This window comes from Leuresthes tenuis, unplaced genomic scaffold (genome assembly GCF_036924035.1).
Source record: "Leuresthes tenuis unplaced genomic scaffold, fLeuTen1.0.hap1 SCAF_12, whole genome shotgun sequence".
Classification (NCBI taxonomy): domain Eukaryota; kingdom Metazoa; phylum Chordata; class Actinopteri; order Atheriniformes; family Atherinopsidae; genus Leuresthes; species Leuresthes tenuis.
Genome location: NW_027325366.1, coordinates 28,237,908 through 28,257,886, shown reverse-complemented (window position 1 = coordinate 28,257,886; position 19,979 = coordinate 28,237,908). Strand labels below are relative to the sequence as shown.

The window sequence follows — 19,979 nt, the reverse complement described above, 5'->3', positions numbered from 1 at the left end:
GCTTTGACCAGAGAAGGCTCACAAATCTTCCGCTGTTAAATTGATGTTATTACCTGCACACAGCTCAAAAGGTCAGCCTCTGCCTTTGAAAACAAAGAGCATCTGTCTGCATCTCCTATTTGTGCCTTCAGCAATCATTGCAAAAAGTAGCTTCCTGTTGGGATAATGCTTTCATCAGATAGCTGGTTTGCCCTAATTGAGGCTTCACTTTTTTCTCTTTGTTTCATATAGAAAGCTCTTGTTTGAATGCAAATAAATAGGCCTGGATTGTGACTCTATTCCCCCTCTATCACATTAAAAAGAGGAATGAAAAAGAAATTCAACATGCTATGGCTGTTCCTGAACTTCAGCTAACCCAAGAGAAAGTGACTTCATGTGCATGAAATTTAAGTTTGGAAACCCATATAAACCCATCCTGTACAGTAAGCACACAAACATCTTATTGCTTATGAGTAACTTCATGAATTTGTTCAATGTGAGCGCTTGCAGCTTATAGCACTACACAGACATCTGCAGACTTGATTGTCTGTATTTGTTTCTGCTGCTGCTGCACTCAAGCAGATAAAACAAGGACCAGGCACAACTATTCACAACGACATTTGCCTGGGCCTTCAGAAGAGGCAATCATCATGTTGGGACACTGCAGTGTGTTATAGAATCTTTAGGATAACAGTTTAATGATTAAACATCAAATTTAGGTCTGTTTCTTACGTAAGGTTACAACACTAGCAGGCTTGTTAATGTTGTTATCATGTCAACACCAGCCATTAACTATCATTCTCCAATTCAGTTATTTTCTTTTCAATAGAAAATAATTCAAGTAAATAAAGACAAATATAATTTTGAGTTTGGCCATTTTCATGTATCAAAGTGGCCTTTTACTTTAAGCATATTACAAGGAAAAACAAAACTTTCTGTGCAATTTTAAGCTTAATGCAATGTATGTTGAGGAGTTAACAGAATACAAAGTCTTCAGTGAACTAATCTTAACATTAAAAGACACAAACAACAATTAATAAATATGTACGTACTTAATAAGTTGATTTAAAGTGTCCATTAAATCAAATTTGACTTCAGTGCTTTTATTTATTTTCCTGACATGTCTGTAAATCATCTATATGCTGATGTTAGGCCCAATAATTACAGAAAAAGGTTGTTTTGCAAATATTTTCTATATTTTTTAATAGAAATATATGAATCATAACAATTTTAAATGCTTGAGATGTAACCTAAATCCAGCTGATTAAGGTTTTACTCTGTTTTACAGAGTCAAGGCAAGATTGTTACATCAACATGAGAAAGAAAATGTTAGGGTGGGTCTGCACTTGAAAACTGGCACATATGTCCTTGGCCATTATTTTTAAGGTTAACAAACACACTATCTTTTCCACAGCCAATACTGACATGGTTTTGAATGCAGCATCAAGTCTAGTGCTTGGAAATCATTTGGTTTTTGTGAGAAGAAAGTAATACAGGACAAAAGTCTGTAGGACATTGATTAGGTAAAACACAACGAATCTGAACGATCACTCTGTAAGACGTCATGGTGAACCCCTGAATACTAACACAGCTAGCACAAGCAACAACAACACACAAGATGAAGACAAGGTGAAAGGCAGAAAAAGTCAAGGCTCACTAACACAACATGGTCAGCGGACTGGACAGCGTATCACTAAAGAACTTAGACAATCTGGCAAATGAGTGTTGAAAAGTGAGGAATGCATACATACCATCAAAGTGATAACGAATGACAAATAGGTGTGTCTAAGATTGTTTAGAACCGGAATAATCAACTAAACACGAGACAGGTGTGGCGCAAACATAGGAAGCAACAGAAATGAGCAAAATGAATGAAAAGCTGACTGAATTTTATGTTAAAACCATGTTGGTCTCTTATACCAGCTTGTCTGTGGGGAAAACAAATCAAAGTATGCAGGAAATGACTCCCCAGTGAGCCATCTTGTTTCTGAACAGTTTCTGGCTGCCTTTGGTGCTGACCAATCAGAGAAGACTGGTCTTTTCTAGATTAAGGGGTAGCCTTGTTTCACAGAACCATCTGGAAAGATCTCCATTGAAACCAGTTGCAAAATATATTAAACAAGAGATTTGAGGAAGCATCTGTCTGGCAAAGTCACGGCCAAGACTTAGACATGTTCAAAACTGATACAGTGTGCTCCTAAACAAAAGTCAGCACGTGACAAGTTGGGAATGAGAACGGGTTGTACTGATCCTAACAGAACAGAGCTTGGAGCCTGGTAAGATGGACTCACTGATTATCGTGATCTCAATAAGGTTAATTAGATAACTGATAACACGGTTTTCTAATCCATTTAAAATCAAAATGGTAGCATTTCAAACCATAAAACTCCTTCTTTGTCCACCCAATGTGTGACTCAAAAATAAATAAATAAATAAAAAGAACTTGTTTGATTTCAATACAGCAACTGACTGTTATCTTAATCCGACTTTAATAAATGGAGGAAAAAGGTCATCAAATCGCTGCAGGAAACCGTGAAGAATCGAGCCTGATCTCCTGCTGTTAGTGGCTTTCCACACCTCGGAACATGATAACTGACAATATAAGCCACAGATATTTATCAAACAGATGAAGCCGCCTTGAAGTGCGGCCCTCCTCATCTTTGGCACAGCTGGTGTACATTCAGCAGGCGCTTCTACCTCATTTGTGCACATCTATTTAAGGATGCTAATTGCAGGGTTTACAATATGCTAAGACTCACACTGTGGGGACACTTAAGACAAACAAGTTAAAATGCCTGCAGGTACAAAAAAGCATGATTCACAATGTGAGAGAAAACAGACAAAGAAAGAGAGAAAATCTGAATTAACACCAAGCTTAGAGGCAGTAGAGCTGCACTGATTGAATATGAAGTTCACTGAGCTGCTACTATTTAACCTTTTATGTGGCATTTCTGTGATGCTTAAACCATGAGAGAAAAAGACACTTTACCAACCACAGTAGAGATAAAAATGTGTTTAATCAACTCAGAATTTAGTTGATTAAATAAATAAGGCAAGCCATGAAGTTGCTGCTTTGCTTACATTATCTGAAGGCATATTAGCATATCAGTAGAATTAGAGTGCCAGTGCAAAATGTGATTTGAGTTGTTTTCTCTTTTTTGGTCTTTTTTTTTTTATCTCAGTCATCTCTTTCTACATTCCTCCCACTGCCGCACCTTAAGGCTCTTGTTGACCTAAATGTCTGCTGTTGAGATGTTTGAGAAGGAAAGAAACTGTATTAATTATAGTTTTACTGGCCACAAAGTCAGTTGGAAGCTTCAAAAACATTATCTACTCGTAAGGTTCTCAACAGTCAGGAATGATTTTATCAAGCTTTTTCTACAGGTGATCTCCAAAAGTAATATGGAGCATGCACTCACACACACATGCACACACTCTTCTGCTCTCTGAGCTAAAAAAACAGACAGGGACAAACAGCGTCCTTGACAGCAGCAATATAAGCAGACAGTCTTTCCTGTACGCTTTTACAGTCATAGTTAATTCTCCAGGCTTTCAGAAGTTATTTCAAAGTTCTTCTTTGGACATGAGCTGCTTTTTTACTCATTTTCAGTCCAGTCCTTACAGCAAAGATGACACAGTTTGTCAGACAGAAAATATTATTTCTGCACCAACAAGGCGGATATTTAAAGAGCTATTAACTGAAAACTTATCTCAGCATGGTGTGCAGAGTGTCCTTAAAAAACTGAAGAAAATGGACAGTGGAGGACAAAGAAGAAGGGACGTGACTAAAAAACTATCTACAGTAGATGAACAGTATCTGAGAGTAAGTGATGTCCTTTGAAATAAGAACAGAAATCCAGTAAAGACCTGAAACAGGACCTGAGAGATGCATCTGGACCTTCAGCTGATCCATCTACTGTTGGCCCAAGCCTCATCAGAAATGGTCTCCATGGAAGGGTGGCTGTCAAGAAGCCATTCTTAAGGAAGGGAAACAGGGAGAAAAGGCTGAGCTATGCCAAATGACACAAGAAGTGGACTGAAAATCAGTGGCAACAGGTCTTATGGAGGGATGAATCCTCCCCAGAGCCCGGACCTCAACATTATTGAAGCAGTGTGGGATCATCTGACAGAGAATGGAACAAAAGGCAGCCAACATCCAAAGAAGAGCTTTGGGATGTCCTTAAAGAAGAACTATGCCTGAAGACTACTTAAAGACATGACAAGAGTTTATCTAAGATAAATCTAAACTTCCTGTTTGAACACTGTTTCCTAACACTGCTATTTCTTCATTTGAAAAATCCTGGGGTCTTGTCTTGCAGACACTCTATAATGTATACAGAGTGTGTTGAAGTTGTGTTCAAGTGTTAACAGCTGAAGCAGCTTGGTTTCTGTGATTTGATTTATTGATCAAATTCAAGAATCTGCCAGACAAAGATGCTTCTCTTCGTGCTGATGTAAATCCTCTGGCTGCATTTTAGCTGTGCAACCAGGCTAATCTAAATCTTCACCACAGAACATTACGTTTGTCAATAATGAACATTTAGATATTCCCTTGGCTAAGGCTACAACTGGCATTTGTATCAAATCATGTGACTGTTTCAACGCCGCTGTCTCGGAAAGGTCATTTCTTGTTTCTACCTCTATCTCCTCGCTGCTGCTCCCTGTTTTCTGTAGTCTGACTCGCGCCTCTTACACCTCGGGCTCACCACCTGTCACTTGTATTTTCACTTCCAACTGCCAACTCCAGTTTTTGTCCCCCAGTGTTTTCCTGTTGTAATAATCTAAATCACATGAGCATCTTTCAGTGACAGATGAGAGTCGACGTAGCCTTTGTGAAATTAAGCAGCAGATTATGTTGTATGTAAAAGGATGAAAAGACCCAAGCTTTGAATATTTTAGCACGATTGATACAATTTTTCAGTAATCATCTAAATGTTTAACAACCCTGGAGATAATTAAATTCACCATTGATCTTGTTCTATTTGACAAATGTGTAATAGCATATTAAAAAAAACCTGTCTTTCGTCTAAGCGGTTTGCATGATGCCAGGGTGCAAGTTTAATTTTCTTGATGTGTGCATGTGTGTCCAGTCTGCAGCACAGCGTTATTTTCTGGGGAACACACAGACACAAAACAATCCAATAGGGGCTGATTGACAAGTGTGCCACTCGAATCAAGACCCTGCAAAGACACCACATTGATCCCCATAGTGAGACATTTACAAGGCAATCACATTTCCTTCCCTTCTCACACAAACACTTTTGGGAGTGTTTATGTGAGACAAACCGAGAAGCGATATCGACAGTTGATTAAATGTTTAAACATGGAATTCAAGATGTAAGAGCAGTCACCAGAATTTAATGACCAGGATGGAGACAAACAACAGAGCAAGCACATTTTATTTGAAGAGTATGATCACACATCAACACCTTTAAAAAGTTAAATTAAATCCTAATAAGACAATATAAACATCCTAGTCATCAAATTGTGAAATATCTTGCAATTCCTCATTAACGCACAGATAAATATGTTCCATCTTAATGGGTTTTTAATGAGTATCAACAACTTTGAGATGTGAAATCAGCAGGAGAGCTGCTTGTGCTGCGGTCAGAACTCCTCCCAAACACTGTATGCTGACATGTTAAACGTGATCCAGGCACATGAAAAAGTTCCTGTATCTGGGAATGAAAGCTCAAGTTCACTGTCACAATGATCAGATATGATAAGTGCCGACAGTGGCATGCTGTGGTGTTTCCACTTCTGACAACAGTGTGACACTGACCAGTAGAACGAGCGCTCGTCTTCTTCTACAGCATAGTTTGTTTCGTGCGGGGAATGAGGATTGCACACATCCGAGTAGTCAGGTTTTCATGTTGTGCCACCATCAGCGTCATTGCTAGTGTCGATTCTTTCTTAACTAAAAGAGTTGCTGTCCAACTTCACTTCGTCTCTCCTCTGCTCTACTAAAGGGATCACAAACACAGCAGAGACTCTCAAACCGAGCTGAAATTAAATCAGTAAATAAAATATTTTTCAAGAGTTTTGACACAGATTGGTATGGAGGGTGTAAAATAAATAACTTAAAAAACTATTTTACTGATTGCAAAAAGGTTATTTTTTGGCTTTTATAAGAATTTTTTGGCATAGCTGTGTTGAAGTCTACACTACAGAAGCTAAGCTTTTTGTAAAGAAACAAACCCAGCTTTCATAAGTCCTGAACAAAAAGGGCTGTTGAAGCAGTTTTCTCGATTATGGTACCCTGACAGATTCTTTCTGTACCTAAAGTCTTACTCTCGGCTTTGATTAAACTTCTAAAAATCAATCTATGTTAAGTATTGTTACATAGTTTTTTTCCATAAGAATAATACCTATATACTGTTCTGTGAATACAAAATTAGCACCTTCGCTCCTCTCTGCAGATTGCTGCCATGCAGTCCAATTTTCACAGGGCAGGATAATTTTGGTGGCTGATGCCGAATGTCTCGGATCAAAGGCAAATCTACATTTGAGCAGCTGTCACCAATGCTATGTGTGAACGCTTTAAAGTCGAGTTGCGCCCACAGAGTAGCTGACAGATGCCTATCGCTTCAAGAAAACATAAGATAGTCTGCCATTTCTAACTTTAACCCCAAGGAATCGTTGTGCATGTAAATATAACTGAAATCACAGCACAGATGTTGTCTTTGACTTAAGTGGATGGTGGTGCTGTCAGTCAAAATTTTATTTAACACAGTTTCATGCAGGAGCCCCCGTGATGCAACTGCCTGCATTGCCAGTTTGTCTTCATAAATTTACAAGCATTATAAAATGGTATTCTGCCGAATGGTCTATCACACTTGGAAAAAGTTAACAGCTGTCTACTTAACTAAATACAGGAAATTACCGATCATAGCCATGGAAAAATCTGGCACAGAGGCCACAGTAAATCATCAAACTATAATGTCTACCCTTCTGCTTTTGCGCTGAGTAAACAGATGAGATATGATGTGTACATGAGTGTACAGTAAAGTCAACTGGGTAGCCGTTTCCTCCAGTTTCCTGTGCTATGTACTATGTACAATGCAGACATGGGAGTGGACATTGGACATTGGTTTCTCATATCACTATCTGCATGAAAGCATAGTCATCAGCTGCAGTGGGACTGTAGTTAATCATAACGGCTTGCAGGCAAACACCAAAGAGAAAAAGGAAAGTGGGAACATTTCCCTCAGAGCACCTGCCTCCATTATTTTGCTTAAACTCTTACAGAAACAGATGAGGATTTTTCCAGCAGCACAAACATCCATCAGCTTCATGTACTTTTCACACAGTCAGTGTCATCATTCATATGATTAACACATCAGAGATTAGGACTGCAAGTTTCTCATGGCTTTACCTGCCACATACAAGACAAACACAGAGATGCAGGCATGCAGAAAGTGCAAATGAAAACCCCTGAGCTGTCTGAGTAATAATTGTATCTTGCAGATCAGCCAAAAAGGTTCTTGTGTTTGCACAGCTGGACAGAGAAAGTAGTGGTGTCGTACTGCAGCCATGTCGATAGTAATTAGTCAAGCTGCCAGTGAAAGGTAAGATTTCATGCCGCTGCAGGAACATTCAGACATGATGACAGCTGAGGCTGGAAGAACAATAGCAGGAAAGCATCATGGGATTAAACTAAAAAGCTTTTCTTTAAAAAGAAGACTTTTGTGAGCTTTCAAAGAAGATAAAAACGCCAACATTTGGGTAGCACGCAGGTCAAAACTGCAATATGGATCAGCTGTTACTAAAAGGTCGAGCGTGTAGAATGTAATGACATCTATTAGCATCAGTTGCAGACTGCAGCCAACTAAACACCTCCATTTTCTGTCATGGAACATGACTGAAGGAGGAGGAGGGCTCAAACCCAAACTAACAGGTGAGAAGTGGACAAGTGTTGGAGCTAAAACTTTAATAAAACAAAATCAAAAGCATTGCTGAGGCTGAGAACAGAAACAAAGAAGACAAGTAGACCTGTAAATATGGGAGATCAGTGACAGGGAATCAACAGGACAAGAAAGGAGACGTGACACAACCAAAACAATGCAGAGGATCTCAAACTGAACAAAGGAAAACGTGTGGTGTTCAAAATGTCCACTTGTTCACTCAATAGTGTTCACTTTGCAAAGGACTTAATAGTGGGTAGGATCAGACAGCTACTGACAGTTTTTGAATGTGACTTTAATGGAGCAGCAATTCATAATCCTGCACCTTTTATTCACAGTTACATGTTACTTAAACAAACACCAGGAGAATATGTCACATATTAGTGGCATATAACTGTTGCTGGCATGGATAATTCCTGCGTGTGAAGGTAGAGGGTGGTGCATTTATTTACCAATTAGAAATCCAAATTTCCAACTTCAGACAGGAAAAAAAAATGAGGAAAGCTAATTTACAAGTGTGGATATAAACTATTAATCAAAGACCTGGTGGAGCACTATAAGCTCATTGTTTTCTTAAGTTGAGTATACTCATATACTGTTAGTGCTATTGAGAATTTGCCATTAATAGCAAAGCAAGAAGAAAGATTTAAATTTCTTCCTTGCAGTCAGTGCAGCATGATCTGAACTTAAAGTTGAGTGGAGAAATAGACGAAGAGGCTCCCTAATTCTAAGATGAGTGTGCGACGTAGAAATCCACTGCAGGTCTGAACGAGATATTTTCAAAGAAAGTTTCAGTGCTGTGTTCTTTTCTGTGTTTTTCAGCTGGCAGAAAACCCAGACACCCAAATATGTGCTCTCGAACAGAAACGCTTTTATTCATTCACATTTTTCACGTGTTCTTTAACACGGGAGACTATGACTCTCATTTGAAACTGCCTATTTTTCAAGACAATAGAGAAAGCTCAACTCTAAAGCAAATTGCAGCTATGTGCACATACGTGCTTGTGTGTGTGCTGGCACTTAAATCTGTCAGAGAACTGTTGTCCTTGGCTGTTTCCCTTTACAAGAACAATGGAGCATGAAGGCCAAACTGGCGCTTAAACGCAGATATACGAGCGCACACTTCAATCTTGCTTTCAGATATTTGCACTCAGTGTTTTCACATACTCTTCATTATCAAAATATCGGTTAAAGTTGCATTACGGTTTAAGTCAAAACATTGTATCTGAGCTGGTCAATAAGTGCAAGAACTTCTGGCTGTTACTCTGTTGCTGTTGCAATTAAAGATCAACGCAATCAAGATAAACAGGCAGTTATGGTATGTCTCTGTTTTATACACACAGCACTTGATAAGCAAAACTAAACATCAGCTCACATTAGCAGTGCAGATGGGTGTCATGCTCCTGCGCTTTTTTTGTACTCCGTGGAAGCCCACACAGAGTGGCGCCACCTTGACAAGCCTTGATGCACCAGAATGAGCAACTGGCACATTTCCCGGCACTGAAACTCCACAGAAAAGCACCCCAATAACTGCCCCTCCTCAGCCCAAACAGATTCTTCAGTCTGTGTCTGCCGTGTTTTTTGTTCCTCAGTTAATGAGTTTGAATGATGAAGCACAACACGCTGAGACCACTGTGTGCTTCCTTTAAAGGAAAAGTTAGTTCTTTCCAATTTGGATCTCATTTTTGTAGCTTACGGTTTGATTGTGATAACACTTTGTTCACTGAGGTCATTCCAGAGCTCTAAGCTCTGAGAAAAATGGCACTTTTCTTTGACAGAAGCAGAAGTCTATGTGGACCAAAGCTTTCACACAAAATCCTCCCAGTGACTTTGTTTTCTAAAATCCACAAACCTTTATCACCTTTCTATTTCTACCATTGCAAAGCCCACTCAAAGTCACATTTTCATAGCTGTTACCAGTCAGATCAGTAAAATGTAAGTCAGAATATTTATGCAAAATGTGTATCAATCACTTTCATGTGCATTGACTAAAGACAAGAAAGTGTTTCCATCCAAATGCATCATACTTTTTTTTTTAACCAAATATCAGAAAACCTGCTCAGAGAAATATGTGCATTTCCATCAACAACTGTTTTGTGCTCACTCAGAGTAGTTTTGTTGAGATAAGTGGATTGCACCAACTCTAGACACAGAGCTACAAAGAAGAGGGCATAATGAGACGACATTGTCAAGATATGACAATGTGAATATGAATAGTTTATTCATTTGCTTAACTTTAGCTGAGTTTCTATCGCACTTTAGCTGCTTAACCATGGAATACCATGAAATGAAACAGTGAAACAGATCTTGAAGAGTATGTAAATACACAGCCTGGCCAAAAAAAGGTAGCTTTGATTAAAGCATGCATTTGACATGTCGCAATATTAATTTCCATCCGAAACTGCAATTTCCTGTGATGGACTGGCAACCTGTCCTGGGCTCCAAAATGTGTCATGTTTCCTGAACCACTCTTACACAACCTGAGCATGACGAACCCCTGGTGTTGCCATCAGAAAAGAAAAAATGTATTGAATGAAAACCAGGTTATTCAGTATATTCAGGTGGTCAGTTGACCTAATTTAAGTAGACCTGACCAACTGAAACATTGTAACACTGCCCCCACAGGCTTGTGCAGTGCAAACTACGCATGATGACTTCAAATAAAATTAAATTTGATACAATCTTGATGCTTCGAAGCAAATTTGAGCTTTTCCTTTTTAAGATTAGACTCCCTGATAAGTGAAATAAGACTTATAAGATAAGACTACACAGATGCTAAGTCCAATACTTTGAGTTCTATTCGCATTGTGGAAATGCTTCAACAATTAAACATTGCTGTGAGTTCTATTGTTGGTTTCCTTTGATTTCACCAAACATTTAAGTGAGTTATGACCATTGAGATATTCTTTTGGCCTCAGAATGCGTTTTATTAATGTTTTAATAATGCGTTGGACCCAATTTTAGTTGTATAAGCGCAAACTCTTTTTGTTTAGTTTTCTTTATGCAGGACAATAATCTGACCCTTCAGTAACATCCTTCCCACATCTACTTAGACGTGTCTTCATAACAAGCTGTCCACATATGTATCTTTTAAAAAACGGTTATATTTTTGAGGGGGGGGCTTTATTTATTTTTCCTTTCATATTCAAATGAAGGAATGTGGCTATCTGACTGAGTCAGATGAAGCAGCAGCACCACAGACTGATCTAATCTATCATTAACTCATTTAGAGGACCACGCCTCTTCGTTTGAATATGAAAAGCAGGAAATAAATGCAGCCCGGGTACAATAAAATAGAAATAAATGTGAATTTATGAATAAGAATTCTCTTTGTATAAAAAAGTGTGTACATGGTCATAAAAATAACTAATTCATCTAAGTACTTATCATCAGTCAAACAATCAGCTTTATCTATATAGCAGTTTCTCAAACACATGTGCAGCTCAAAGTGCTGTATGGTGAATTTGTAAGGTTTAAGGTCAAGAGAGAAAGGCCTTAAAACTAAATGTTAATCTTCCCATTCAAGTCCTGGAAATTCTACAAACCGCAGCCAGCACTCTTAGAACAGAGAGCTGTTTTTGGTTGATGGAGGACGAGATTGTTGATATAAAATGGAGCTGAGCTGTCTTTGTAAGAAGGATTTCATTCGGACGTTTTATTCATATGACATTTAAACAAGCTGTTTTCACACATGCAGATTAAAAGGTGGATAGAAATACAAAAAACACTTTGAAATATCTCCAAGGATAAATAAAGGGTTATTCCACTTGTTTTGGTGGAAAATGGGTCCATTGATCAAAGGTTGGTGTGACTAAGTTCAAAGGAAGCAGGATCAGCAAATAAGTGATGATGTAAAGAGATCACATGATTTATGAGTGCACACAAAGGTGTTATCTGAACCCCTCCATGTATGCCAACAAACTCCAACTGCACTGCCTCCTCTGGTCGTTAAGCTTCTCGCTCAAAGCATGATTTTCTTTTTTTTTTTTCATGAAAAAGCTGCACTGTGTAGCATTAAATAAGCTAAACTCGCTTCCTGCTGCAGGTTGTTGGGTCGGTGTGCTGCCCAAGAAAAAGATCTGCAGACGCACGTCAGGACTGAAAAAGGATGTAACTGTGCCTGTTTGTTTTTAATCAATATAATTTGTTCTGATTTTACTTTACATTGCTGTGAAGCTTGATCAAATCTATTAGTGTGTTAATAATGGGTGATTTAACAGTAAAGAAATATATAATTTTGAACCAAGTGTACACTGTTGTTAAAGTAGATTAGATGTGTCTATATACGTGGCCATGCTTTCTGTAATTTGACAGTCTTCAGGCGACATATGTTGTTATTCTTATAGTTATTTAACCTCACTTTTTGACTAAAGGTCTTTGATGACGAGGAATCTTTCATAGACCTAGAGTTTATAGACCCTAAATCCTTGTGCAGCGTGCAGCATATTTTTTTTGCAACGTTTATTGGGAGCAGCTGGCAGTTTTTCAGTCCGACCATTGAAAAATAAGCATAAACTACTTACCTTTGAACTACATACATTTCACCACTTCTTTCCTTTCTATTTTCACACTCACTGCAAGTTCATGATTTACTCTCCTTATACACACTCATTTCCTTTTCTCCCTTTCCCAATTCTCAGACATTCTTATCTCTCTCTGTCCTCTTGGTCCTTCCTTAGTTTGCTGCATTACACTTCCCACATTCACAGCTGCTGGGTCTAAACAGGAGGAAGAGGTTCCCTCCTTTTCTTCCCAATCATTTCCGCTCCTCTGACCTGCCCTCCTCTGCTCTGGCATCCTCTTGGCTGCTGGTTTGATAACAGGCTGTCACAAGCGTTTAATGTTTTCTCAGAAAGTGGTGGCTGCCCATTGAAGGGCTGCAGTCTTGCAGGCAGGAAAATGACAATTACATTTGCAGGCAAACAAGAAAACGCTGGCAGAGGTGCGACAAAGGAGATTTGTCCTTTGACCAGGCAGTGATTGTTCTATCTGGACCTCATTTGAGGCCATTAAAAGGCAGAAGTATAAACAAACAGTGTACATACAAAACCCTAATGTGACATAAGGGAGAAGAGGCAGTGAGAGCCTGTTGTTGTTCAATTAGCATTTCCTCTGCAGAATTGGTTTTCCTTTTTTGACTGCTATTTGACCTGACACTGACCTAAATTCTTCTCATAGACAGACGGACATGCAGGCGGGTGAGCAGTCGATACTGTCAGACTGACAGAGAGGGCAGCGGTCAGGCTGAGGGAACACAGAGGACTAAGGTTCACTCACTGTCTGGAAAAACAACAAGCTGACAGCCATTTAAATGCTCCCACCTGAAAGCCTGACTGCTCATGTGCACAAGTGTGAAAATGGTTTGAAAGCTGCAAAAACAAATGATCCAGAAAAGAACAACAAGAAGCAACAATCAACTGCGTTACACATCACATGCCAGTTCTCTTATTTTCTGCTCCAGGCAGAAGTTGATGTAATGGTGATTAAATTAGATGTGAAAGTCCAATAAAATCACAGAGATTTGTGGAGCTTTGCATTATTGACTGCAACAATAAAACACTTATCTACTTGGAAATAAGCCAGTTCAAGACATTATAGTACCGTGCAAATGTCTTGAGCCACCCCTCACTTCTGATATGTTGCTAAGAAAACAAGACTGACGCACAGGCAGGTAGTGATTTATTAAACATTTGCAAACATAAATAGAAATACAGCATATAAGGCAGAAACACAGCTTGAGGGTTACAGTTCTAACCAGCTTGAAGATCAGTATTTGGTATGAGCACCTTTATTCTTCAACACAACCTGAACCCTCTTAGACAAATGTTTGTGTAATTTCTTTAAGTAGTCTTCAGGAATAGTTCTCCTTCTTGAAGGATATTTCAAAGCTCTTCTTCATCAACAAGTCTTCATCAAAAAATCAGATCACAGAAACCAAGCTGCTTCAGCTGTAAACACTTTATGTAGACGTGAGTATGCCACTCCTGGAGATGTTTACATGGAGCACAGCAGACTCTTTTTCTGTGTATCTCTGTATATATCTTACGTCTTACCTAATTATTTCTGCAAGCTTTTTGGACAAGACCTCGAGATTTCTCAAATGATGAAACTGCAGTGTTTAAAAACAGTGTTCAAACAGTAAATCTGATGTCCCTTAAGTTTGAAGGACATCCCAAAGCTCTTCTTTGGATGTTGGTTGCCTTTGTTCTGTTCTCTGTCAAGATGATCCCACACTGCTTCAATAATGTTGAGGTCCGGGCTCTGGGGAGGATTCATCCCTCCATAAGACCTGTTGCCACTGATTTTAAGTCCACTTCTTGTGTCATTTGGCATAGCTCAGCCTTTTCTCCCCGTTTCCCTTCCTTAAGAATGGCTTCTTGACAGCCACCCTTCCATGGAGACCATTTCTGATGAGGCTTGGGTGAACAGTAGATGGATAAACTAAAGTAATCAACGAGCCATCATTATTAGATACAGTCCATCTGACGTCTGCAACTTCTTCTTTCGTCCTCCATTTGTCTAGTTTCCTCAAATTTTTTAACGACACACTGCCCACCATGCTGAGATATGCCAAGTTTTCAGCTAATAGCTCTTTTGGAATCACCTCATTGGAGCAAAAATACTTTCTTATGTCTGTCAAACTGTGTTATCTTTGGTATTTTTCATAGATGCAACTAAAGAAATGGGAACAATTGATGTGTCTTTGTGACAGGCTGCTACTAACAAACAACACTGGCTCATCCCTTGAGTTAGGTGCCTTTTTTATACTTGAATTATTCATAGGTTAATGTTAAGTGGCTTAACAAATAAAAAACACATTCCACTGAGAATGGTCAGATACAAGGAGTTGGCTGAAAATGAGTAAAGAAAAACTTTAAAACCTTCAGAAAGCCTGGAGAACTATTGCTGTAGACCACTTTTAAAGATCACAAAAAAGTCTGGCAAGCAAGACATAAAGAAAAAAATCGAGAAGTGGCTCAAGACTTTTGCACAGTACTATATGTGCTACCTGTCTTGTCATTAGTGTTACTAAATAGAAGAGTCAGCTTCCAAAAGAAGATCCAGAACCTTAAATACTAGAAAGAAATTGTCTATTTTTTATATTCCACTTTCTTCCTCCATGTTCTTCTTATTAATGGGAAATCATGCATCCTAATGATTAGTTCACATGATACATAAGCAGTTTCCAACTCTTACATCAGCTGCTGATTGTGATGTAAATCATGCGGGACCTGATTTTTACATGTTGAACTCATCCTCAGCATCACAGTTCGGCTTAAACTGGCTCACAAGCAAAATACAAACCAGAAGCCTTTAAATATACCACACGCCAGCCTTACATATGTAACCAGAAATGATTTATGTACCCCGCTTCCTCTTATGTAATAGAAAGTATGCTCTGGCTGATTAGCTGTTACTTAACACGCGCTGCTGTGGTGATACAGTTGTGTGCAGGGGACGAGGCAGCGTCACGGAAGAGAGCGCGTGTAAACTGGATGGAAATCAGATAAGAGGTAAAACGCAAAATCTGCCCAATAAAAGTCTCTTTGATTCCCTGCTGACTTGGCTTCGAGACAATATACGTGCGGCGCTTGTGCAACAGTTGTCTGGTCACCTTACACAAAGCGCATCAGCCCCGCTAAGGCGCCTCGCAGCGGCTTTGATACAGTCCTTCTATCCATTTTGTGTCCGGCTAAATTAAGTTCTTTTAAAGTAGCTCCTACCTGATATACCTGCGCCGACCACTATAACATCGTAGGTGTTGTTTGGTGCAGTCATGGTGCTGTCTCGTGTGCTTTTCCCCTGCTCTGAACGTGTCCACTCGCCGCTGAACGCAGGGCGCACGGAGGAGCGCATCTGTATTAAAAGCGCCAGGCAGGCCCACTCCCTTCAGGCTCCGCCCACCCATAATTTAGCAGCGCTGCTCTGTAGATATGGAGGATTATTAGGAAGTGTTACTGAAGTGCAGAGACATTAGTTTTCACTTCATATCTTCTGCGTTTACAACCGCTTCAGACCCTGAAATTCTGTCCTGATTGTAGTGATAAGCGTGTCCATAGGTTTATCTTATCTCTTATAAGTTTATTGATGGTATTGTCATTATTTGGAGACTCAGCAGATGATGATATGATATTGCTGTCTTTATATGTCTGATACTAAAACCCCTGGAAATATAAGAAATGTCATTTTCCACCCATATTCCTCACATCCATCTCAACATATAGCACAAAGAGGTGGATACAAACCAAATCACTTCCTATTTCTATGTCTATTCCTATGTTTGACATTTTGACACAGTAACCTGAGTATAAAGCTATCAGTCTGTGGAAGGTGACTCACAGGCTTTGCAGAAACATATATATACAGTGTGAAATCCTCCTCAGTGTCTTCGCATTGTATTCTTTAGTTTCTGTTTCCCTCTTGTGGTTGATTATAAGTGCTGATGTGTGCATGTGTTGAGTGGAGTATCCATCAGACCTCATTATAAACTAGTGGCAAGTTTTGATATTTTCTTATTTAGCTACACCTCAAAATGATGAAACAAATCCACAGCAAGCAGCATGATCCTCAGTAATCCATACTTTTTTTCTTTTGATCATATTTTCTGATTTAATCAGTTATTTGATTCATTACAGATTCTCTCCATCTGTCTTGAGTCATAAAAGTTGTACGTTAAGATGTGATTCACAAACATATTTCCAGAGCAAATTTTCAGTTGGATTGGTTTTACGTTAAGGGCCCCCTAGTGGGTTAATCTGAGCATGATTGCAACTAATCCTAATCCTCATTTATGGAATAAGCTACTAAAGTCCCACGCTAGCACATCCCTGTCCTTTCGGGGACTAGGGCAGTGTGGACGAGACCGTAGAAGATGGGGGAAGGTAATGCTGTTAAGTGAAGCAAAAAACATCAAGTTACTGAGGGTTTTGTAATCAGAAACAACAGCCCTGGAATTAACCCTGTTAGAATTTAGAGGAAGGCACTATAGATAAATAGGGTCACATTTTTAATTAGTAGATATCATGCAAAGCTTACCCAGTTGATTACATTAAGACAGTGTTTCTCAATTCCGGTCCTCATGACCCACTGCCCTGCATGTTTTTGATGTTTCCCTCCTCCACCACACCTGACTCAAATGAATGGCTCCTTATCAGGCCACTGCAGACCTTGATGACAAGCTGATCATGAATCAGGTGTGGTGGAGGAGGGAAACATCGAAAACATGCAGGGCAGTGGGTCACGAGGACTGGAATTGAGAAACACTGCATTAAGAGAATAGTAAGTGATAAATTACAACTATGATTTTGTGTTTAATATGAAAAAAATAGCTCATATCTACAGTATCCAAAAGGTATTTGTTCAGCAGAAACCTCAACACAGATTAGTTGCAGGATCAAAATTGTTTTCGTTCTCAACAGATGGCATCTTTAACATCTACCTATAACTCCACAAACCATAAAATCATATCAACAACAAAAAAAAAAACTTTTAGTAATACAATATTTCATATTCATACATCCATAAATGAGACAGAAATCCACAGATTTCAGAATATAGATAGAAATAAAGAAGTCTTATAAAAAATGTATAATAGATCGCAATCTTGATTTCAAACAATAGATTTATCATTATGGAATGACCTTGGTGTCTGGTGAGGAACATTTGGAGTTATTATTGACCAGAATCTCCCCTTTTACTCACATATAGAATAAGTTTCAAGTTCCTCTTTCTATCGCCAGTGTAACTGTGCAAAAAGTAGGAACGGAAAGTCTCAGAGTCAAGCAGAGAAACTACTCGGAAAAAGATCCTAATGGTTTGTTCTTACAGACCAGTCACTTTATTTCCATAACTAAATTCATTGGGCTCCTTGTTGGCTCTTGTGTTGGTAGAGATGAAAGAAATTGTTTGATTCACACCCAAGAAGTAATCTGAGTGAAAAGTAATCTTTCAGTTTTATACAACAGTGTTAAAAGTCATTCTATTAGGGACATGACTGTATTTACTTGCAGTCCAAGTGATTTTTTTCAAATAGCAATACATACTGGAGAAACATGCAGTTTAGCTCTATCCACCAAACTCTTTTTTTTTATAAGCGAGTGTGAATCCTCCACCTTTGCTGCAGGTCAGCTCATGTACACGCGTGTAGTGTAGCTTGTCAGCAGAGGGCAGCAGCAGCCCACTACTATTCACTCACAGATCCTACACTTTAACCGCTGGGATAGGCTCCCCCGGATTAAGCGGGTATAGAAAATGGATAGATGGCTGGATGGATCCTACACTTTAGACGTGCATATAAGAGGCTGGAAAGGGTATTAACTTCCTGCAAAGATGAGTCAGATATGTTCCTTTGACTAACTTGAACCAAACTGGGCTCATCGCCTCTTTACGTCTGCGTATATGTTCCACATTAAGGACTTTGAATCTAATGAGAAGTACACCTCTCTTCTGAAAAGCACATTCTCATTTGACTCCTGTTTAGAGAAACATAACAAAAGTCTTCCATCTATCACATAAGCTTTTATCCATAATGGAAACAAAATGTTTGGAACACTTTTATTTTTTCAATCCTTTTCTCCACGAAGAAACCTCCTCTCAGTTTTTCCTCATTAGACTCTTTTTAGGCAATCTTTCATTTTGTATATCTGATTTGGTCAATTTAGTCATGACAGGCCCAGCAAAACATTACTTTCATACATCAGAGACTAACTCAAGTTAATGAGGCCCCAGCAGGCTGAATTAATGAAATCATGTGGATATCTTCCAAAGTTTTAGCCTTGTAAACATGAAATTCCCTCTGGTTGGGCTGATGAAGACTTTCAAAGCCTCATTTCAACTTCATATAAACTCTGGTAGATACTTTTACAAAGGATGATAATGTTACTGAACCTACAATGAAACATACCTGTATGTTGATAATGATAATGTATAGTTGGCTGAAAGCAAGATGGCTGCAGAACTTTATCCTCTGCTATTCTTACCTCGATGCTGCCATCAGTCTACAACAGGGAAAATCTGGTTCCTTTGACCTTTTTCAATCTCTCCAGAGTCCAATCTTTATGCAAACTGAACCTCTTTTGTATTTATTAGCCTCACTGATCAGTGATTTTCTACAGGCTACACAGCATTTTAGTCCCATTTCCTTGAGTTTTTGTCACATTGTACATGCAGCAATGATCATATTTTCACTACTAAACACTTCTTTGAGTTCTGCTGTTGATTATCAGAGTTCTAATCACAATGATGCTTTGCCACTGTCTTTACAGTTTGTAATAATGTGTTGGACAGTTTTTAACCCATGTTTCAGCAACATCCTTAGTTGTTTTGTTTGTTTGATGCAGATTAACAGCTGGATGTGTCCTCTAACATCTTTGTTCAGGGTTAAATTACTTGTTGCCAGCTGAAACATATTAATCACCGCAGCACTGTTCCTAATGGAGGGTCTTACCTATCAGCTTAATTGAATCCAGGTGGTGACATTTCTTTTTTGGCCAGACACTGTATGTTCTTCCACTGAATGCAGGGCAGTGATAAAAGAGAATTGAAAACATGTCATAATTGATAATTGATGATTATCTATGTCTTGATTTCCCCTCTCAATCCTGGGTGCCTGGGTTGTTCAGCTCTGCATTAACACCTGCAGGGGTAAATCTGACTTGCTATCGTGGCATCCCTATGGCACTCTGGACCACAATTTATATTCCTATAAGTTAAAAACACAATTTCATTTAATTTATACATGAATTAATTTTATAGACATATTTGTTTTTCATAAGTAGTAATTGTTTCTTTATAGACTTGATATTGACCAAAATGTGATTCTATACATCAACATTCTTTCAGTGACCAGTTTAAACTGGAGGACTAATTTTGATTTTAGGTTCTCTACTTAAAAACTGTCTGATTCAACAGATGAAAATGAGCATTTAGGGATAACTCTGGCTCAAGCACGGTAAATTTTTCTATTGACGGGGCTCAAATGGAGCTAATTTGAAATAAAACAACAAGCAAAACTTGTTTTATCATTCTCTTGGGCACATGATTATTGTCTTAGGACAGACCTGAAAATCTATGAATCTACCTTTTAGTGCCTCAGCA

The 19,979-nt window shown here is 38.8% G+C and overlaps 1 protein-coding gene across 1 annotated transcript in view; it reads right to left on the bottom strand.

Annotated features, from left to right (window-relative positions):
* The window catches only part of mao (monoamine oxidase), a 47,885-nt gene extending 32,130 nt beyond the window's left edge, over positions 1-15,755 (bottom strand). The window contains exon 1 of the mRNA XM_072397373.1: positions 15,608-15,755. Coding sequence (XP_072253474.1) covers positions 15,608-15,740 — 133 coding nt within the window. The 5' untranslated portion in view covers positions 15,741-15,755. The remainder of the gene's footprint in view (positions 1-15,607) is intronic.
* Between the last annotated feature and the right edge of the window lie 4,224 nt (positions 15,756-19,979).